Here is a 23,419-nt window from a genome sequence, read left to right as displayed (position 1 = left end):
ACCCCACCCCTTGCATACCACCTGGTCACAGCAAGACACCTATAGCAAACCTGCCAACTGCCACTATGTAAGAGGAACACAGCCCATGGTAGGCAAATCTCTCCTGACAATGAACAGAGTGCAAACCATCAAAAGACTGTGTATCTACTCAAATGTGGTGTGGTTTGAACACCAAGAGAATTTTATATACCATAAGATGCTTCTGCTACAAGGGTGCATGAAAAAGTAAGTTACGCATTATTATGACAGACCAATTCACTTTCATAGATACATGACACTATTTTCAACATAGTCACAAAGTCTCTGCAAACAATGGTTGTTAAGTTATACCCAACAGTTCAATAGAAATCTGCTCCTTGGTCACAGAGCCATTGAGAATTGCTGTCTGAACATTCCTATCACTGGAAATTCTCTTTCTCTAGCAGGTGTTCTTTCAGCATGCCAAAAAGATGGAAATCACAAGGTGTAAGATTTTCCTTCCTTCACAGTCAGAATCACAGACGTTTGTACAATCTTGATCAAATTGTTAGCACCATGAATATGTGCAGTTCAGATGTTCTGAGCAGAAGACTTATACTGGTCCACATACATAAGCTCTGGAGTACGCTTCCAGTCCTATGTCACTTTATTTGCACATTATGACATGAATTACTAATTCAGGTGTTTACAAAATACCTGCCCCATAATACCTGATATAATTTAGAAATCACGGCTAGTCGGTAGACAATCAAGTTTAACTTACGTTACTAGGACGAGTTGTTGTATTGAACAGATTCTAGGTTCGTTGTGGTTGGATTATTTGTCACAGTTGCTCCTGGGATGTTGTGCGGTGGGGAAAAGACATCTGATGAAACCATACCATTGCAAGTACCACAGAGTCTACAGCACCATGCCCCACACCATGGAGCCCATTCACGAAGAAGTTCTATGACAATGATCAATGTTGCCCTAAGAGTGTTGAATGTGCTAAAGGAGGATTCCACCAATAGCCTTTGAACAGTTTAGTCACACTTGTATTACTAAGGAGTTGTAACTTGAGTTGTTAATCGAGTTGTTTACTGATTTGTTAATTCAAGTCTGTTTTTAATCTGGCAAATACAACCAGATAATATTCCACGACATCTGAATAGTTCTTCTTTGTAAAAATCAATTTTCAGGAAGAGCTCCTGGAAGAAATGGAAGTTCTGCCAGCTGCAGGTAAAAGTGCGTATCAAGATGACAGAACCTTCACACCGCACTGCTACAGAACTGTCTCTGCAGGAACCCCAGAACACACTCTTCACCACTCTTATTGTGCAATGGTCTTAGAATGTGACAACACAACTTTATGTAGTCCATATGTAGCTCCCTTTACAAATCAGTTCTATTAATTGCTTCAGACACTGCACAAAGGAAATTATTTAAACATACACACAATCTTTTTACAGTAAGTACTCAAATCTAAATAGAAATGGCTAATTATCTTTTGTATCTCCTCACTAAAATAAAAGGTATAAAGTGTATTGTTTTAAAAGGATAATAAGCACAATGGATGCCCTTATCAGATTTTACAATATCGTTATCTGCCATGATAGTGTTTCAAAAAGATTACAAGACCTGGGATGTGGACACACATATGGCAACCATTAAATATTTATGCTAAGTTATGGGACATTAATTGAGCATACTAAGACATGTTCAAGAGGACCAAGATGTGGTATGTTTGGTTTTGAGAAACCAGAAATCATCAATATGATCCATGAGAAAACATAACTCTCAATTAATGAAGAGATACCGAGTGATCTCAAAGCAAACATTCCTGTGTATGAAAGTCATTGTTGTTTTTTGAAAGAAAAAATTTCCCTTAGTTGCATACTGTGATGTGTAAAGCACTGTATAAAGAATATTATATCACTATATGCAACCACACACTATTGCTGTACCTGCAATCTTGTGACTAACATCTTATTTGATAATCCTTGGAAGCACAGAAACTGATTGTTAGGTTACATACATGGTCCTGTCCTGGGAAATGTGCACGTGACTGAGTATAAGAGAAGCATTAACAAGCATTTGTTTTACATATTAATGTCACAGTTGTGGCACCATAAAATAGAACCTATTAATAAACAGCAGGTGTATGGAAAAATTCTATTTCAAGGACTATGGCTAAAAAACTTTCCTACAGTTTAATTTTTGATCTCACCAAGAGTGCCTATAATTCTGCTCCTGAAATTTCCTTTGTGATCTGTTGGTGTTTCATATATTTTTAAGTATAAAGGATGAAGTATGCTAGTTGCTTAAATATACAATTATAGTTGGTTACATACACAACTATTTATTATGTTCAACTGTGGGTTATTCTCAAAACAATGTGATGACTGCATGGTGCAGCAATTGCTGCTAAATAAATAAGATGAGTCTCAATATTTTGATATTTGATAATTCTCTCACGACTGAAGACTATGCGACAAGTGAGGCGGCTCTCAAAGTTTTTAAAATGTCATGCAATCACACTAAAAAATGTGCAGAAAGACTGCAAACAGACATTTCCCTTTGTATTGTTAAACAAATATTTCATGTGGTTCATTAGCCTGGTGCTAAACTTTCAATTGGACCTACTTTGGTGACGTGTGTGTCCCTCACCTACCACAGTTATCCAATTAGGGAAATGGCGCCAACAGTTAAACAAGGAATCCAAACCACATGTCGTTTCCGGAGACATCTCACATCACTGAGAGGTGAAGCCTAGGTTAAAATGTGGATCGAAAAGTGCATAGTCCAATCGGGATTTGATTATATGTCCTCTTTGTTCCCTGTCAAGCATTTTACGTCTAGATCACCAGGATTGACTTTGTACTCATTAACTAAAACCATTTTTGAATGGGCACAACTCACACAACATGATCAACACAGACAACACTGAAATTCTTTCACTTGTGCTTAATAGCATTGAAAAAGGTGTGAATGTGAACAAAACAGCTGTGACAAGTATAACCACGAAGTTCAGTTTTGTATTGCAAATAGAAAATGTGGAGCAGCTATCAGAATCACAGGAATTAATGAAATCCTACCAATCTGTCATATGTTACCCTTTGCGGATGTTGTTGATAAGATTTGTGTCCATGATTTTCTAACTGAAGTTGAACTGTTGGCCTGTCAGGATGAGGACAATGAAGACAACAAAGACCAACTGCCAACTCCAGTCACTCCGAAAGCAGTTGTCACTCGTTTCCATTCTGAGGATGATTTCCTCTCGGCTCTCATTACCAATAAAAAATTTGCTGGACCATGCTAAATGGAGCTCATTCTCTCAAAAGAAAATCACAGACTATTTTTCGAAATGATGAGTGACATTTTCATTGGTGTCTTGTTTATATACTCTATGTATATACCATACATACATATGTATGTATTATTTTGTACATCATTAAAATAAAAATTTATCTACATATGTAGATACAAAAACTTACTCTTACTTAAAATCTCATTTTGCTGAATTTATTCCTCTGTTTTTCTAGATTATTTGAATGCCTATTATTTTGAATTCTTGGTTATTTGAACTTTTCTCTGGTGCCCTACATTTCAAATTATCTAGAGTCAGCTGTTATACTAACTAACATTTATCAGAGATGTTGAAATTAAAGATACAGGAATAACGAATTGAAAGTGGTCATCATTTTTAAAATAAAGTGTTAGATGTAATAAGTCTAGTGTCAGAGTTCTTGCAAAAAGGCCACAGTCCATATACAGTAATACAAAGCACCGACTGTATTCTCTCTCTCTCTCTCTCTCTCTCTCTCTCTCTCTCTCTCTCTCTCTCTCTCTCTCTCAGTCACTTGATATATCTCCCCTTTTGTCCTCCCCACCCCAATTCTCACTCCCCCTCTCTTCTTCTTCTTCTTCTCTCTCTCTCTCTCTCTCTCTCTCTCTCTCTCTCTCTCTGTGTTTTGTGTGATGCATATTGTCGACTGAATAAGAGTCATTATAATAAAGAGTTTACCCATGGGATCGTAGAGCCATGGCATCAGCAATTTGCTTCAGGCGTACAACGCCATTCAAGATTATTCGGATCTGGTCCCGACTTGTTGCAAATTCACTGTGTGTCTCTGGAGGAACAAGATCCTGTGAAGAAGAATTACCAAACAAATTATCATAAATTCAAAAATTGAAAGTAAATTTTCGTAAAAAATGAAGAAGCTCATCCATAACCACTGATCAACAAATGACACGAGCGAAATAATATTACTTTCAATCACAATGTTACTTACTTTGGCCGTAGCTGCTAGCTCTGATGTCGTAAATTCATCTGGCATTCTGCGAAAAACTTCGCGTATTTTGTATTGCACATCAGGTCCACCGTACGTAAGAAAGAAATTTACAAGAGGATCCTTATTGACAACAGGATGTCTTGCCACAAGAGTCAACCATCGCCGTAATGACTTCCGTCTTTCTTCAATAAAATGCGAATCAGCTGTGAAGTAAATAAAAGGAAAATTCAATTGTATTCTGAACCCAAGTTTTAAAATGTAGCACAGATTATTCATGGTTTGTACTGGATTATACAACAAAATTATCCTTTATTGTGCAACAGTCACATAATTGCACTATACAAGAAACACAACCTGTAGCTCAGGAAATGAAAGCCAACAAAGCAGGGCCCAAAAGTGATCAAATTACCTCTTCAGGAGTGGAAGAAAAAAAAAAATCTAATGTGCTGAACAGTTACATAACACAGAATTAAGAGTGCACAACTGCAGAGCCTTACATAAAAGTCAGTCACAACAGTCCAAAAAATGAAACTCAGAATTTTTCTGTCTAAGCATAATTTACGTGACCAATTGAGGGTAAACTGCAATGATTATTATACTTTGCTAACTCGAAGGAAGCTTAAGGTTTACCGCCCTATCAGTGAAGGGTCATTCTTTGTAATCTCACAGGGGGCGAGAAGATGACCATTTCAGAATTTAGTCAGATTTGGTACATGGATAACTACATGACTTAATAGTAAAAACACCAAATAGCCTTGTCCAACTCTAACTGTTTTCAATAAATTCAGGTTTGGAGGCTCAAAGATGTGTACTCCGTCATTTGTTAGGCACCAATTTCCCTATTTTCAAAGCCCTACTACTCCCCACTTTTTTTATGCATATAGTGTGTAGGCCTCTAAGCTAATATAATGAATAATGAACATCATTCAGATTTCTTATGAAAAATGTTGGAAAAAACTTTTTCCACACTGTGCTTTAAAAGTGTAATTTTTTTAAAAATCATAGCTTTGCACAGGGAAACAGTACGTACCTCAGATTGTGCACTGTAACTCTTTAGTCCTAGTACACTGAAGAGCCAAAGAAACCGGTACACCTGCCTAATACTGTATAGGGCCTCCCACGACACCATAAATCCTGCAGGGCTGTCCATTGATCCTTAACAGTACAACAGGGTGCAGATCTCTTCTGAACAGCATGTTGCAAGTCATCATAGATATGGTCAGTAATGTTCGTGTCTGGGGAGTTTGGAGGCTGGTGGAAGTGTTTAAACTCAGAAGATGTTCCTGGAGCCACTCTGTAGCAATTCTGCATGTGGGGTATTGCATTGTCCTGCTGGAATATATTAGAATGCACAATGAACATGAATGGATTCAGGTGATCAGACAGGATGCTTACGAATGTGTCACCTGTCAGAGTCCTATCTAGATGTAACAGGGGGCCCATATCATTCCAACTGCACATGCCCCACACCATTACGGAGCCTCCATCAGCTTGAACAGTCCCCTGCTGACAAGCAGGGTCAAGGATTCATGAGGTTATCTCCATACCCAATACCTTAGTTGGTCACATTTATTAGCTGCAGAATCCCCACTTCATCACTACCTCAGAGATGCTGTGTCCCATCCCCCATGTGCCAACTATAACACATGTTCGAACTCGCTTAAATCTTGATAACCTGCGATTGTAGCAGCAGTAACCAACCTAACAACTGCGCCAGACACTTGTTGTCTTATATAGGCCTTGCTGACCGCAGCGCCGTATTTTGCCTACTTGCATATCTCTGTATTTGAGCACGCATGCCTGTACCAGGTTCTTTGGTGCTTCAGTGTATTAAATATAAATAATAATGAAAAGTCATTGGCATTGCAATTAGTATTTCTTACCTTCACTTGAATATGACACCACTGCAAAAAACATGAAATTTTATGAACTTCAAAGTCCCAGGGGGTGATACGTAGACAGTTGAATCTCAACTTGATTTTTTGTTGAAATGTTTACATATATGACAGCAATCTTAGGTGCAAAGGAGGATATTTTCTAAAATATTGGGGAGGGAGGGACGGAGGGAGGGAGGGAGGGAGGGAGGGAGGGTTAAGTGGAAGGAGAGGGGGCCCAATGAGGACAGGGAGGAGGAAGAGTGGCAGGAGAAAGCAGTACACGATCTGGATGGATGAGGTGGAGGATTGATGTGGACAGAAGAGAATAGGAGAAACGTAAGGTGAGGCACTGGGAAACAAGTTAGCAGAGGATATCGCTCATTGGGTTTTTCTGATGTCTTTTCTTTACCACTGGTATTAACTTTATTTTTATTTTCACAACATAGTGGTCTGACCCTGAGTCTTCACCCCTTCAAACTCTGACATTGTAGATTTCACAATGGTGAAATTTATCCATGCATACATGGTCCAGTTGCCTTTCACCCTTTCGGAAATCAGGGTGTTTCCAAGTTTTTAATTTGTGAGGTTTCCTTTTAAAATGTGTTGATTTTGAGACCAGGTTATGGTTTCCATTTGTGTGCTGGCCATTTTCCAATGATATCTCTGTATCTTCTTTCTTACCCCAGTTGGGCACTGAAGTTGCCAAGTAGAATTTTTATGTTTGATGGAGGAATGTTGATTAAGACTTGATCCAGGACATCCCAAAATTTCTGTGTTTCTGAGTTGCAAGTCTGGGGGACTGAGATTTGAATTCTATGATAGGGTAGATAATTTTGAGATCTATAAGAAATCCATTGCCAAATTGTGAACAGTTTTTCATGACTTTTTTCCCAGGGATTCCTTTAGAAAGTCAGTATTCCTGTGATTCCATAGGGTCTTGATCACTGTTTCTGATTTCTTGAAGAGCCATTATCATAATTGTGTGTTTCTTCACGAAATCAGTGACTATTTTTAATTTTCCAGCTTGGCACAAGAAGTTAACCTCGAGTGTCAAGAAGAATTAGATTTGTTTAGGTTTAATCCTTTGATGTTTTTCAGTTTGTACTGATTGTTGAGTTTCTAGACGCACCGATCCGTCATTATCTTCTGAATGACAGCCCACTGAATTCGAATGCTGTCTTTCCTGCAATTTATGGTTGCAATCGATGGAATTATTCTTCAAAAGACTGTTCATGGTCGACTGTCTAAGGTGTCACCTTGGTGTGAGGGTAAATCATCAAATTACAATTCTGAATTGTTATTCAGAAAGGTGGTGATGAAGGATGAAAACATGAAATTGTGAAGGCGGAAAAAATAAAAGGGGTCCAAGACTTCGAGAATTGAAGAAATTGGCGAAAGAATCATTTACTAAAGCAAAATTTGTATTTTGACACAATAAGGTTGGCCGGTTGGTTTAAAAGAGGGGGAAAGGGACCAAACTAAGAGGTCATCGGTCCCTTGTTCCTAATAAAACAATGCCACAAGTGTGAGAATAAAACAGACAAGACATGTAACACAAAATGAAAGAAAGGAAAGACCACAAGAATGAAGGAAAGAGAACTAACACTAAAAGGAACAAAAGAAGACGTTAAAACAACACAGGGATGCAAGAAACAGTCAGAAGAGAGTAAAACAAGGAAGCAGATAACAGTGGCTGGCCGACCACTAAAATAAAAAGAAAAGCCATCCACCCTGCAAAACATTAAAACCTCCAACCTAAAAGCACTAGGGTGGAGGACATAGAAGGACAAAGGACATGCGCTGAAACTCAGATCAAATGATAAAACCTGCCCTCACGGATGAAATATAAAACCAAATCAGCCGATGAGGCGTGGTCTGCTAAAATGAATGATAATGAGTCCGGCAACCAAAGATGAAGTCGCAGGGCAGCCAAAGAAGGACAGAGCAGAAGAATATGTGCCACTGTCAACTGGGTGCCGCACCGACACTGAGGTGGGTCTCCACGGCGCAGGAGGTAGCTGTGGGTCACCCAGGCATGGCCAATGTGGAGGCGGCACAGAACCACGGAGTCCCTGCGAGAAGCCTTCATCGAGGACTTCCACACATTCATGGTCCCCTTAATGGCTCGCAGTTTGTTGTGCATAATGAGATTTTGCCAGTCGGTCTCCCAAAGCTGAAAAACCTTGTGGTGTAATAACTAATGCTGGTCAGTTGCAGGGATGCCGATCTTCAGAAGTGGTTTCCGTGTAGCCTGTTTGGCCAGTCTGTCAGCAAGTTCATTTCCTGGGATTTCAAAGTGACCAGGGGTCCAGACGAACACCACTGAACGACTGGACCATTCCACGATATAGATGGACTCCTGGATGGATGCTACCAAAGGATGACGAGAAGAGCACTGGTTGATAATTTTCAGGCTGCTAAAGGAGTCAGTACATAAAAGAAAAGACTCCCCAGGGCATGAACTGAGATACTGAAGTGCACAAGAATTGGCCACCAGCTCTGCATTGACTACACAGCAGCCATCAGGTAAGGAATGCTGTTCAACATGGCCGCCATGAACATAGGCAAAGCCAACGTGACCATCAGCCATCGAGCCATTACAGCCGTCCGTGTAAACCACCTCAGAGCCCTGGAACACATCAAGAATTGAGAGGAAGTGACAATGGAGAGCCGCGGGGTTAATGAAGTCCTTAGGGGCACGTGAAAGGTCCAGACGAAGCTGCGGCTGAGGCATACACCATGGAGGAGTACTGGCAGCACCTCAGTAAAGGGAAGGACTCCAGTTCAGAGAGAAGGGACTGCATGTAAACCGCAGTCATTAGCCCTGAGCTGAGCCACCGATGCGGGAGATGGGTTACCAAGGGCAGGAAAAGGAGACGGTAGATGGTAATTCGGACGCTCAGGAGAACTAAAAATGTGCGCTGGTAACTGGTGAGCAGTTGTGCACGTCTGATCTGCAATGGAGGGTCACCAGCCTCCACCAGTACGCTGGTCACCGGACTCGTCCTAAAAGCTCCTGACGCTAGTCGAACTCTGCAGTTGTGCACAGGGTCGAGTAAATGCAATGCTGAGGGCACTGCCGAAACATAAACCAGACTCTCATAGTCGGTTCGGGATTGGACAAGGGCTTCGTAGAGCCGCAGCAGCCTAGAACGATCTCCAACCCCAATTGGTGTTGCTCAGGCAACAGAGGGCATTGAGGTGCTGCCAGCACATCTGCTTAAGCTGATGAAGACGAGGAAGCCAAGTCAATCGAGCTTCGAAAACCAGTCCTAAGAATCAATATGTATCCACTACAGTGAGTGGATCGTCATTAAGGTAAAGTTCTGGGTCTAGTTGTGGCTGAAAACTGGAAGCCATGGGCTAGTCCCCATGACTGCACCTCGTGGATGGCGCCCTGTAGGCAACGCTCAGCAACACCAGTACTGAAGCAGCAGTACAAAACGCATAAGTCGTCTGCATACAGAGAAGGTGAGATGAAGGGCATGACAGCTGCTGCTAGGCCATAAATAGCCACTAAAAGTAGATATACATTCAATACAGAACCCTGCAGGACTCCATTCTCCTGGATATGGATGGAACTATGTGAGGCACCAACTTGGACTTGGAAAGTACGGAGCAACAGGAAGTTTTCAACAAAAATCAGGAGCAGACCCCAGAGACGCAACTCATATAATGTGGCAAGGATATGACGTCGCCAGATCATGTCCATATGCTTTATCTAAATCAGGAGAGATGGAAACCAGATGCTGGAGTCTGGATAAGGCTGTTTGGATGACAGACTCGAAGGACCCAAGATCATCAGTGGTAGAGCAACCCTGGCGGAAGCTGCCCTGACAAGAGCCAGTAGGCCACGTGATTCCAGGACCCAACACAACCGCCAACATACCATACAATCCAGCATTTTACAAAGAACGTCGGTGAGGTTGATGGGCCGATAGCTTTCCACATCAGCGGGTTTTGACTGGGTTTGGGCACCGGAATGATGGTGCTCTCCCGCCATTGCGATTGAAAGACGCCATCGCTCCAGATCCGGTTGCAGATGATGATGATGAGATATTGCTTGTAGTCAGATGAGAGATGTTTAATCATCTGGCTGTGGATCCGATCAGGCCCAGGAGATGTGTTGCGGCAATGTGCAAGGGCACTGAGGAGCTCCCACTCTGTAATTGGGACGTTGTAGGATTCACTGTGGCATGTAGTGAATGAGAGGACGTTCCCTTCCAGTCGCCGTTTGAGAGTGCGAAAGGCTGGGGGAGAGGGGGGGGGGGGGGGGGGGGGGGTAATTCTCAGATGTAGTGGCTTGAGCAAAGTTCTCAGCAATCGCATTTGCGCCGGTAGATAACATGCCATTTATGGTAACACTGGGAACACCTGATGGGGTCCGGTACCCGGAAAGACGTTTGACCTTTGCCCAGACTTGGGAAGGTGACTTATGGCACCCGATGGTCAAGACGAATCTCTCCCAACATTCCTGCTTCTGTCGTTTGTTAAGTTGGCAAATGCAGGCATGGAGCTGTTTAAAGGCTATGAGGTGCTCCAGGGAAGGGTGCCGCTTATGCCCCTGTAGAGCTCGCCGACACTCCTTAACTGAGTCAGCGACTTCCGGCGACCACAAAGAGACTGCCTTACGACTTTGGCACCCTAAGGAGTGAGGTATCATGTTTTCTGCCACAAAAACAATCATTGTAGTCACCTGCTCAACCTTGACACCGATGTTACTGTGTGGGGGAGATTCAGCAATGACAGCAGAGGTGTAAGTTTCCCAGTCCGCCTTGTTTAAAGCCCATCTAGGCAACCATCTGTGGGCCTGACGCTGGGGCAGTGACAGGACGATGGGAAAGTGGTCACTACCACACAGGTCGTCATGTACTCTCCAGTGGATAGATGGGAGAAGTCCTGAGCTGCAAATTGATAAATCAATGGCCGAGTAACTACCATGAGCCACACTGAAATGTGTGGCGGGTACCAGTATTTTACAGGCAGAGGTCAAACTGAGACAGTAAAATTCCAACAACTCTGTCTTGGCCAGTAAGCACAGTGCCACCCCACAAGGGGTTGTGGGTGTTAAAATCTCCCAAAAATAGGAAAGGTGCAGCTAATACAATCAGGTGTATTGCACCATCTGTAAAAAAACACACATTGCAGACAGTTACTTCCTGTTTCGTCCTTATTGTGACACCCACAGTTTCAAGAGAGGTTTGAAAGAGCACAGGTTCACTACAGACTGAGTTTACGATATAAAAGCAAACTCCACCTGACACACTATTATAGTCGCTACAGTTCCTGTAATATCCCTTATAACCACAGAGGGCAGGGGTCTGGATTGCCAGGAACCAAGTTTTCTGGAGGGCAATGCAGATAAAAGGTGTAAAGCTTAACAATTGCCTTAGCTCCACCAGGCGGTGGAAAAAACCGATGCAATTCCACTGGAGGATGATGTCATCATGAGACTGGGAAGGCATGGAACATTCAATGAGGCAGTTACACCTCATGGTCACCTGCTGCCACCGACTTATTGCCTTGGCATTCTATATCCATTGTGTCTGAGGGTCTGGCGAGACCTAGGTCCTCAGAGGACACCAGAATCTCCACCCCACCCTCAGACACAGAGCTTGTAGGTAGCGGTGGTGTGGGTGCCACCGCAATTTTCTTGGTATTAGGAGTCTTCTTTTTGGATTTCTCTCACTGCTTCTTGGGTTTCTCTTGCTGGGAGGGCTTCACTGGCTCAGTCTCCAGGACTGACGACGAGTACAAAGCCCTACGACCAGCTGTTTTTGAGCTCTTCAGCCACTGGTGGGTGTCTTCTTTCCCACTAGCAAAACCCTGGGAAGGGAGTGACCCAATGGACCACTTCCTAGCGAGAGAAGGCAAAGGCGAAGACGACCTACGCTTCTCTGGTTTAGAAGTGGGGGGACAGATGTCCCCATGGGTTTAGGGGGTGTTGCTCCCAAAGTAGGTGGTGCGGGAGCAACAGGAAGGGAACTGTTCCCCCCGCACCACCACCACCAAGGGGGCAGGTGTAGTCGACCGGCTCTGAGAGGTGACTGGGGTTGGCGGAGCTGATGGTGCCAGAACTATTGCAGCAGCTTTGTAAGATGATGTCGTAAGTACAGGATGCAAGCGTTCAAATTTTCTCTTAGCCTCAGTGTAGGTCAGTCAGTCCAGGGTCTTGTACTCCATGATTTTCCTTTCTTTCTGGAGAATCCTGCAGTATGGCGAGCATGGCGAATAGTGCTCTCCGCAGTTGACACAGCTGGGAGGTGGGGCACATGGAGTATTGGGATGTGATGGGCATCTGCAATCTCAACATGTGATGCTGGAAGTACAGCAGGAAGACATATGGCCGAACTTCCAGCACTTAAAGCACCGCATCGGGGGAGGGATATACGCCTTTACATCACAGCAGCAGACCATCACCTTGACCTTCTCGGGCAATGTATCACCCTCAAAGGCCAAGATGAAGGCACTGGTGGCAACCTGATTATCCCTCGGAACCCAGTGAACACGCCGGACGAAATGTACACTTCGCCACTCTTAAATTGGCGCACAACTCATTGTCAGACTGCAAAAGAAGGTACCTGAGAAAATGGGGCGTGATAGTTACAGAAACATCCGCCAGCTTGTCACAAGCGAGTAACGTCCGTGACTGAGCAGAGGATGCTGTTTTGATCAAGACTGATAGATCTCATTTTGGACAATCCTTCCATCTCCCAAACTTGTCTTCTAAATGTTCAACAAAAAACTGAAGCTTCATCACCATGAAAGATTCCCCATCAGCTCTTGAACATACAAGGTACCGGACGAATAAAATCCACTGCCATCCTTAGCCTGATATTCCTCCCATGGTGTGGCCATGGAAGGGAATGATTTGGCGTCATACTTCTGTGCGTTGAATGGAGCTCATAAACGCTTAGAGACTGCTGCTATTTCACCACCAGCAAGAGATGGACTACGCTTCATCGCATGTCATCTGCCCTGATGCCACCCACTCCGACCAGGGGCGCCACCCAGCCGCAGCGATGGCCACCTGGCAGGATGGCCATTGGCACGAGTCCTGATGCCCCAGGTGGATGGATATGTACCCCTTGGCATATGTGGAGAGTTAACAGCATAGGCATCAGACGAGCGATCCCTGCGTGGTCAGGGGGCTACAACCAAGAGGTTACATGGTGGCCCCCCTACAACGGACTGGCTCATCATCATCAGTTATCTGCTATATTAGCAGGTCCTTTGCCTCTCCATTTTCTGCGATCCATTGCTTCCTTCTTAAGGCTGCTGTATGTTGTACCGTCCATCATGTCATCCAGTATCTGGAATCTCTTCCTTCCTCGCTTCCTTTTCCCTTCTACATAACCTTCTAAAACTGTTTTTATCAGTCCGTCATTCTTTCTTAATATATGCCCAATCCAATTTCTTTTTCTTCTCTTTATTACATCTAGTAACTGCCTTTTCTCTCCCACTCTTCTCAGTACCTCTTCATTTTTTACTCTGTCCATCCAACTTATTCCTTCCATCTTCCGCCATGTCCAGATCTCAAAAGCCTCCAGCCTTTCTCTGTCTTTTTTCCTCATAGTCCATGTTTCAGCGCCATATAGAAGAACACTCCATACAAGACATTTTATGAGTCTCTTTCTGAGTTCTCTGTCCATACCGCTGCAGAAGATTCTCCTTTTCTTATAAAACGCCTCTTTTGCCATTGCTATCCTTGTTTTAATTTCTGTGGTGCACTTCCAGTCGGTGTCTATCCTGCTTCCAAGATACTTAAAATTTTGCACCTGTTCTAGTTTTTCTCCATTCAGCACAATTTTTAGTTCCTTATTTCCTCCTATTGCCAATACTTTTGTTTTATTTGTGTTAATTTTCATTCCATATTTTTTTCCGTTAGTTGCAATGGTGTCCACCAAATCCTGTAATTCTTTTTCCCCTGTGGCTAGAAGGACCATGTCATCAGCAAATCTCAAGCACGCTACTCTTCTTCCTCCAATTTCTACTCCTTTGTCATCTAATGAGCATTGGTCAATCGTATTTTCCAAGTACAGGTTGAAAAGAGTAGGTGATAAACAGCATCCTTGTCTTACTCCTTTCCCTAGTCTGATCCAGTTTGTACTTTCTCCTCTCACTTTAACTGAAACTTTTTGATTAAGGCACAATGAGTTTATAAGTCTTCTGGTTTTCCAGTCCACTCTCTTTTCCCTCATAATAGTCGCCAGCTTGTCCCAAACCACATTGTCAAATGCCTTTTCTAAATCGATGAAACACATATATAGGTCTCTTCCTTTTTCAATAAACCTTTCTCCTAAGATTCGTAGGAGCCCTATTGCATCTCTGGTGCCCGTATTCCATCTAAAGCCAAACTGCTCCTCGCCGAGATTCTCCTCTATTACTTTTTCAAGTCTTTTATTAATTATTCTTAACATCACTTTGGCTGCATGTGAAATGAGGCTGATTGTCCTGTGCTCGCTGCATTTCTTGGTTCCTTGTTTTTTCGGCAATGGAATCATTACTGTTGTCAAAAAGTCCTCAGGCCATTCACCACTGTCATATATTTTATTACATAACCTCAATATTTCTCTTATTCCATTGTGGTTCAAGCATTTTAGTATTTCTCCCGGTATTGTATCTGTACCTACTGCTTTGCCATTTTTCATTGCAGCAATAGCAGACTTTACTTCTTCCATTATGATGGTCGGTCCTTTCTCTTCATCACTTACACTGTTGTGTGATTCAAGTTCCAGAGTTTCTGGTTTGCTATTTGTGTCATATAGCTCTTTTATATATTCTTCCCATCTCTGGAGGACATCGTCACGATCTTTATACACTACCTCTTCGTCTTTACTCAAAATTTCCATAGTAGCACTTCCTGCTCTGTTTTGTTCCCATGTCATAGTCTTTACTCTGTTGTATAGTAAGTCGTATCTTCCTTTCCTGTCCAGTTCTTCAATTTCATCACATTCCTCTTTTAGCCATTTTTTCCTAGCCTGCTCTGTTTCTCTTCGCAGTTCGTTATTTAACCTTCGGTATATCTTTCTTGCATCTTCAGTGTTCTTGTTTTTCAATTTTCTTCTCTCCTCCATCTTGGAAATCATTTCTTGTGTGACCCATGGTTTTTTTGACCTTTTCCCTTTTACATATCCTATATTTTGCTGTCCTGCTTTAATGATTCCTTCTTTCAGCATATTCCAGTACTCGTTGGCATTATCAGGTGCTTCTTTGTCTCGTAATGTGTTTAGAAAGTCCCGAGACAGCATTTCTGTAATTTGTTCTTTGTTGGACCTTATCTTCTCTAGATCCCATTTCTTCACCATTGTCGCCTTTTTCAGTTTTTTCATTCTTATTTCTATTTCTGCCATAAGTAAGTTGTGGTCACTATTAATATCTGCACCTGGTAATGTGTGCACCTTCTTGATTCCATTCCTGTATCTTTCTTCTACCAGTATAAAATCGATTTGGTTTCTATATTTATCCCCTGGTGATTTCCAAGTGTAGAGCCTCCTCTTATGGTTCTTGAACCATGTGTTTGCCACTATCAGCTGCCTTTCCCTGCAGAAGTCAATTAACCATTCACCTCTGTCATTTCTCTTTCCAAGACCATGACTGCCTACTATGTTTCCCTCTTTCCCCTCTCCCACAATGGCATTCCAGTCTCCCATTACTATTTTGCAGCATTTTTTATTTTCGTCCATTATTCTCTCTATTACATTGTACGTTTCCTCTACAATTTAGTCATCATGTTCTGAAGTTGGCATATACACCTGGACAATCAATAAATCTTTTTGTGCTCCTTTCAGCCTTACACCAATAACCCGGTCATTTGCATAGTCTACATATTCCACACATTTAGCCAATTCCTTTGTCATAATCATTCCTACTCCATTAATTCCTTTTACTTCTCCTCCTGAGTAGTAGAATACATATTCATCTGACTGCAACTCTCCATGTCCATTCCATCTTACTTCAGCAACTCCTACGAGGTCCATATGATTCTTTTCCATCTCTCTTTTAAGGTTTTCTAGTTTTCCTGCTTGTAGCAGAGTTCTGACATTCCAGGTACCAATTCTCGTTTTGATTTTTTGCCTCCTTTCAAGTTGTCCCCCCCGGAGATCCGAATGGGGGACTATTTTACCTCCGGACACTGATTTAACATGAGAGGAAGCCATTTTTTGTGCATAAAATGGAGACTGCATTATGCAGGGAAGATAATCTGCGGTGGTATTCCGTTGCCTTCCGCAGTTCTGGAGGCCGCCCCTAACATGGGATACAGACGCCTTCTGCAGCCGCCCGCTCCGGGTCAGACGCTGCATGAGAAGTATAGGTTGGAAAATGAAAGACCCCTAGCCCTCGAAACCTAATAGCGTCAGGGTCGGAAAAGAACAAGAGCTGGCCGAGGGTGGCCAGATAGGAAAGATAAGAGTGAGGAGCCTGGCATAAGTAAGTGGAAGCAATGCCAGGACTCAGCTCGGGGCCCCGTGGTCGCCAGCCACGTATCACTAGGTGTGACTCCCTGGGCTGCTAGACTTATTGCTGACGTAATGTCCTACAGGAGTGCAACGGACACAAAAGTGGCAAGCATGACAGTTGGCAATGATCAACAGATCCAATGGCAGATGCTATACTGGAATCTGGATTCAAATATGGTTGCTGAAGCAACGGACTGGCTACCATGCTGGATATCAGGTGCAATTAAGTCCAAGGTCATCGTCGACGAAGATAGCGACAATGCATAGTGCATGGTGGAAGACGCACCCAGTAAGGTTTTTTCGCCCAAGAGATTGAGAATGAGGAGGACTGAAATGCAACGACGTGAAAGTGGGCTGAAGATCTGATTCCACGATGGACACGATGCACCATGTAAGGTGCCCTTCCCTAATTGGCTCACTCTTTGTGAAAATCTTGAAAAATGGAGGTCACACCGTACAGGGGACTATCACAAAAAGGCCGAAACATGTGAGACTCCTTTTGGTCACCTCTTATGACAGGCACGAATACCTCGGGCCCATTCTAATCCCCGGACCCGCAGGGTGGACACAATATGGTTCTTTGGTTATAGTAATTGCCAATGAAGTGGGCTGCTAGACTTATTGCTGACGTAATGTCCTACAGGAGTGCAACGGACACAAAAATGGCAAGCATGACAGTTGGCAATGATCAACAGATCCAATGGCAGATGCTATACTGGAATCTGGATTCAAATATGGTTGCTGAAGCAAGGCGAAACAATACAATCAGATGACCAGTGTGCTCCCTGCCGCCGTTGGATAAGCAGCTGTAGCAGCAAGTCGTATACTCCTAGCTCACTCATTTGTTACATAGTTTAATTCTCAATTTTTTTGCGTGTTTTTGGTACTTGCATTGTTTAGTTCATAAATTTCGGGTATATTATAGTATTTGAGAGTTGTAGCATAGCGTTTTAGTACCTGAATAGTGTAAAATCGCCGAGTCTCCTTCCGCCGCTGAGCAGTGTGTCAGCAGTGCGCAAGTAGCAGCATTACTGCATTTACTAGGCAATCTTGTATTTTAATAACCATTTAAATTTTGTGTCGATTTGTTTGTGCTCTCTGTAGATTAGTTCAGACGTTCTTTGAACAACAGTTTTTAGCGGCTGCAACTGCTGTGTTCGGATGCAGGCTGAGTTGGCATCCCTTTGCTCCCAGCTTCAAGCAGTGTTGGCTTCGGTCACACAGCTTGAGGCTGTTGCCAATGGGCATCACTATGGGGGTCCGGATGGGGGTTTGTAGGGGACGGCCAGCTCGTCCCACGCATCCCTCGGTCGGACTACGACTGTGGTTGCCCGGGATACTGCCCGCATTAAGGCTGATCCCTCACCTGTGGTAGAGTGGGAGGTCGTCTCACTCAAGGTGTGGCAGGGGCCGAAAGACATTCCGGAGGGCTGAACGGAAGGTCTCTCCAGTTTGTCTGACGATCCGGTTTCAGGCTCTGTCTCAGGCTGATACTGATCTTCGGCCTGACACGGCTGCTTGTCCTGTTCTAGAGGTTGCCCCTCAGTCTGCAAGATCCGGGCCCCTTGGGGATATGGCAGCAAGAGAGGGGAAGAAAACCAATGTGCACTCCGTGTGCATACCGGGGGGAGTCATTCCAGATGTGGAAAGGGTCCTTCCGGATGCCATGAAGGATACAGGGTGCACCCATCTGCAGGTGGTCGCTCATGTCGGCACCAATGATGTGTGTTGCTATGGATCGGAGGAAATCCTCTCTGGCTTCCGGTGGCTATCTGATTTGGTGAAGACCGCCAGTCTCGCTAGCGGGATGAAAGCAGAGCTCACCATCTGCAGCATCGTCGACAGGACTGACTGCGGACCTTCGGTACAGAGCCGAGTGGAGGGTCTGAATCAGAGGCTGAGACGGTTCTGTGACTGTGTGGGCTGCAGATTCCTCGACTTGCGCCATAGGGTGGTGGGGTTTCGGGTTCCGCTGGATAGGTCAGGAGTCCACTACACGCAACAAGCGGCTACACGGGTAGCAGGGGTTGTGTGGCGTGGGCTGGGCGGTTTTTTTAGGTTAGATGGCCTTGGGCAAGAACAGAAAGGGCAACAGCCTCAACGGGTGCGGGGCAAAGTCAGGACATGCGGGGACCAAGCAGCAATCGGTATTGTAATTGTAAACTGTCGAAGCTGCATTGGTAAAGTACCGGAACTTCATGCGCTGATAGAAAGCACCGAAGCTGAAATCATTATAGATACAAAAAGCTGGCTGAAGCCGGAGATAAATTCTGCCAAAATTTTTACAAAGGTACAGACGGTGTTTAGAAAGGATAGATTGCATGAAACCGGTGGTGGAGTGTTAGTCGCTGTTAGTAGTAGTTTATCCTGTAGTGAAGTAGAAGTGGATAGTTCCTGTGAATTATTATGGGTGGAGGTTACACTCAACAACCGAGCTAGGTTAATAATTGGCTCTTTTTACCGACCTCCTGACTCAGCAGCATTAGTGGCAGAACAACTGAGAGAAAATTTGGAACATTTCACATAAATTTTCTCAGCATGTTATAGTCTTAGGTGGAGATTTCAATTTACCAGATATAGACTGGGACACTCAGATGTTTAGGACGGGTGGTAGGGACAGAGCATCGAGTGACATTATACTGAGTGCACTATCCGAAAATTACCTCGAGCAATTAAACAGAGAACCGACTCGTGGAGATAACATCCTGGACTTACTGATAACAAACAGACCCGAACTTTTCGACTCTGTATGTGCAGAACAGGGAATCAGTGATCATAAGGCCGTTGCAGCATCCCTGAATATGGAAGTTAATAGGAATACAAAAAAAGGGAGGAAGGTTTATCTGTTTAGAAAGAGTAATAGAAGGCAGATTTCAGACTACCTAACAGATCAAAATGAAAATTTCTGTTCCGACACTGACAATGTTGAGTGTTTATGGAAAAAGTTTAAGGCAATCGTAAAATGCGTTTTAGACAGGTACGTGCCGAGTAAAACTGTGAGGGATGGGAGAAACGCACCGTGGTTCAACAACAAAGTTAGGAAACTACTGCGAAAGCAAAGAGAGCTTCACTGTAAATTTAAACGCAGAGAAAACCTCTCAGACAAACAGAAGCTAAATGATGTCAAAGTTAGCGTAAGGAGGGCTATGTGTGAAGCGTTAAGTGAATTTGAAAGTAAAATTCTATGTACCGACTTGACAGAAAATCCTAGGAAGTTCTGATCTTACGTTAAATCAGTAAGTGGCTCGAAACAGCATATCCAGACACTCCGGGATGATGAAGGCATTGAAACAGAGGATGACACGCGTAAAGCTGAAATACTAAACCTCTTTTTCCAAAGCTGTTTCATAGAGGAAGACCGCACTGCAGTTCCTTCTCTAAATCCTCGCACAAACGAAAAATGGCTGACATCGAAATAAGTGTCCAAGGAATAGAAAAGCAACTGGAATCACTCAACAGAGGAAAGTCCACTGGACCTGACGGGATACCAATTCGATTCTACACAGAGTACGCGAAAGAACTTGCCCCCCCTCTAACAGTCGTGTACCGCAAGTCTCTAGAGGAACGGAAGGTTCCAAATGATTGGAAAACAGCACAGGTGGTCCCAGTCCTCAAGAAGGGTCGTCGAGCAGACGCGCAAAACTATAGACCTATATCTCTGACGTAGAATTTTAGAACATGTTTTTTGCTCGAGTATCATGTCTTTTTTGGAAACCCAGAATCTACTATGTAGGAATCAACATGGATTCCGGAAACAGCGATCGTGTGAGACCCAACTCGCTTTATTTGTTCATGAGACCCAGAAAATATTAGATACAGGCTCCCAGGTAGATGCTATTTTTCTTGACTTCCGGAAGGCGTTCGATACAGTTCCGCACTGTCGCCTGATAAACAAAATAAGAGCCTACGGAATATCAGACCAGCTGTGTGGCTGGATTGAAGAGTTTTTAGCAAACAGAACACAGCATGTTGTTATCAATGGAGAGACGTCTACAGACGTTAAAGTAACCTCTGGCGTGCCACAGGGGAATGTTATGGGACCATTGCTTTTCACAATATATATAAATGACCTAGTAGATAGTGTCGGAAGTTCCATGCGGCTTTTTGTGGATGATGCTGTAGTATACAGAGAAGTTGCAGCATTAGAAAATTGTAGCAAAATGCAGGAACATCTGCAGCAGATAGGCACTTGGTGCATGGAGTGGCAACTGACCCTTAACATAGACAAATGTAATGCATTGCGAATGCATAGAAAGAAGGATCCTTTATTGTATTATTATATGATACCGGAACAAACACTGGTAGCAGTTACTTCTGTAAAATATCTGGGAGTATGCGTGCGGAATGATTTGAAGTGGAACTATCATATAAAATTAATTGTTGGTAAGGCAGGTACCAGGTTGAGATGCATTGGGAGAGTCCAGGAGGTGGCTTACAAAACACTCGTTCGACCTATACTTGAGTATTGCTCATCAGTGTGGGATCCGTACCAGATCGGGTTGACGGAGGAGATAGAGAAGATCCAAAGAAGAGCGGCGCGTTTTGTCACAGGGTTATTTGGTAAGAGTGATAGCGTTACGGAGATGTTTAGCAAACTCAAGTGGCAGACTCTGGAAGAGAGGCACTCTGCATTGCGGTGTAGCTTGCTCGCCAGGTTTCGAGAGGGTGCGTTTCTGGATGAGGTATCGAATATATTGCTTTCCCCTTCTTATACCTCCTGAGGAGATCACGAATGTAAAATTAGAGAGATTCGAGCATGCACTGAGGTTTTCAGACAGTCGTTCTTTCCGCGAACCATACATGACTGGAACAGGAAAGGGAGGTAATGACAGTGGCACGTAAAGTGCCCTCCGCCACACACCGTTGGGTGGCTTGCGGAGTATAAATGTAGATGTAGATGTAGATAAAAGTAGCAAGGTTAGACCAGGAAAGAGCGGAATGGAGTATTTTTTATACACTTCAGCGAAAAGGGTATAAATTAAAGTGAAGTGGAGTATTTTTTATATACTTTATGGGAATGGGTATAACTGAAGGAAAGGGAAACAAATTCTGACAATGGGCAAAAAGCATGGAGGGATGTAGAGTATTGAAGAAAACAGCGTAAATGTCTACAGTGAGATTAGACCACCTATACTGACAATGCAATTTGTCAACATTTAACCCCGTTATTTCTGAAACTATGGAAGGTATAACTACCATATTTTTATCAACTGAACATCTGGATGTATTTAGTTCACTGATCTAGCATGGAGAAGGTACACATTGTGGAAACGGATACAATTTTTTAAATGTACTACTCTGTCTAATCAAAATTATAAATGACTGTTGATGTAAGCTATCCGCCTAAACAGTTAATTCTTTGCCTATTCTAAGTTCATGTGATTTATTAATTGCCTACATTTTGATAATACAAGGAAAAATAAAACTAACAAAATAAGAACTGTCTACATCAATTTTTTACCTTCACTGCTTTTTTTGTTTGTTTATCACTAGTTTTATACATCTTTGTCGACATCCTAACATGACATCTATGAAACTTATATCTTTGTTATCACAAATATTTGGCTATTTATTCTGAATATGTTGCAATTTATGAGGTTTTGGTTGTGGCGGGACCTGGGAATACAGTTTGTTTCTTTTTCCAGAACACACAGCGGCTTTTGCTTCTTTATTGATGTGAGAATGTTGCAATGTCTCTTGCTTCTGACCATATCGTGCACTTGTCGCTCTCTCATTTGCTGTGCAGAAGCAGCAGCTGACAACAACCCCCCTCCCCCTATTGTTCCCATGCATCATAACTCATAGTGAGTGTTAGCAACACTGCTACATGAACTGTCATTGGTCCCAATCTAGACTTAGCATTTCCTGCAGAAATGTATGCTATTGACCAGTATTTGTCCAATTTTAAAGTAAATTGTATTCCGAGTACAAATGGATCAGACAAACCGCAGTTTAAACACGGTAGAAGTTCATAAGAAGCCGAAGTACACAGTAGAAATTCCCATAGTCTGCAGCATGACTAAATTTGCTGCCCTCTCACCACCCCCTTCCCTGCACTTACCATACTTCCCCCCCTCCAACACTTACATAATGCTGTGCCTGAGCAATAGTGAAACATGGATGGCAATATCATCTAGGTCATTTATGTGTAATAACAGCAACTAATACATAAATAAAAGACTGCAATCACAATTCAGTCCAATTCTTGAACTATCACTCATACCACAATCTAGTGATGCCTGTTGATACTATCTCCACAATAGGTCTTTCTGTTGTAATTTGTTCTTGCAATAACAATTGCAGTCAGTTTAATGTGATTTATTTCATTTGTTAGACATTTAATTCTAAATTAATTCTCTTTCTTGTTTCAGCTTAATGTCAGTATCTTTTTCTAAACATGATTAAGAGCTGGTGACATTTTTCCCCGGCATTCTAAAACATGAACCGAGACAGAACTTCTCATTTGCAACCCACCTGGTACATTATTACAGTTTCTCATAACCAAATAGAATACTGAATTGGGTTCAGAATCAAGTAATGGTTTTTGAAAGACAAAATGAATGTTCACCTTTATTTAAAAAGCCGCATAAATGTATGTATATAGTATCTAAACATGTACAAGAACTTTTTTTGCAAATCTGTTCAAATACAACCCAAGTTGACAAAATTTAACACTGTTCCCTCATGTGTTTAAAGAATTTAATGCAGTTTCCTTCGGTGTTTCACAAAACTGTCAATTTTTTAAACAGAACATTAGACTGTTGTAATAGCTAGTCCATCCCTTCTACCAGCACAACAGTCAAATGTCACATGACTGAACGAGGTTGATACT

At 42.9% G+C, this 23,419-nt stretch overlaps 1 protein-coding gene across 2 annotated transcripts in view; it reads right to left on the bottom strand.

Annotated features, from left to right (window-relative positions):
- LOC124595913 (sorting nexin-8-like) overlaps positions 1–23,419 on the bottom strand; it is a 108,111-nt gene that overhangs the window by 29,791 nt on the left and 54,901 nt on the right. For both annotated transcript variants that reach the window (XM_047134824.1, XM_047134825.1), the window contains exons 7-8: positions 4,251–4,453; positions 3,983–4,104 (exon numbers count right to left, since the gene is read on the bottom strand). In XM_047134824.1, the coding sequence (XP_046990780.1) occupies positions 3,983–4,104; positions 4,251–4,453 (325 nt within the window). The remainder of the gene's footprint in view (positions 1–3,982; positions 4,105–4,250; positions 4,454–23,419) is intronic.

The sequence above is a fragment of the Schistocerca americana genome, chromosome 2 (assembly GCF_021461395.2).
Source record: "Schistocerca americana isolate TAMUIC-IGC-003095 chromosome 2, iqSchAmer2.1, whole genome shotgun sequence".
Classification (NCBI taxonomy): Eukaryota; Metazoa; Arthropoda; class Insecta; order Orthoptera; family Acrididae; genus Schistocerca; species Schistocerca americana.
This window is presented reverse-complemented; position numbering and strand designations above follow the sequence as displayed.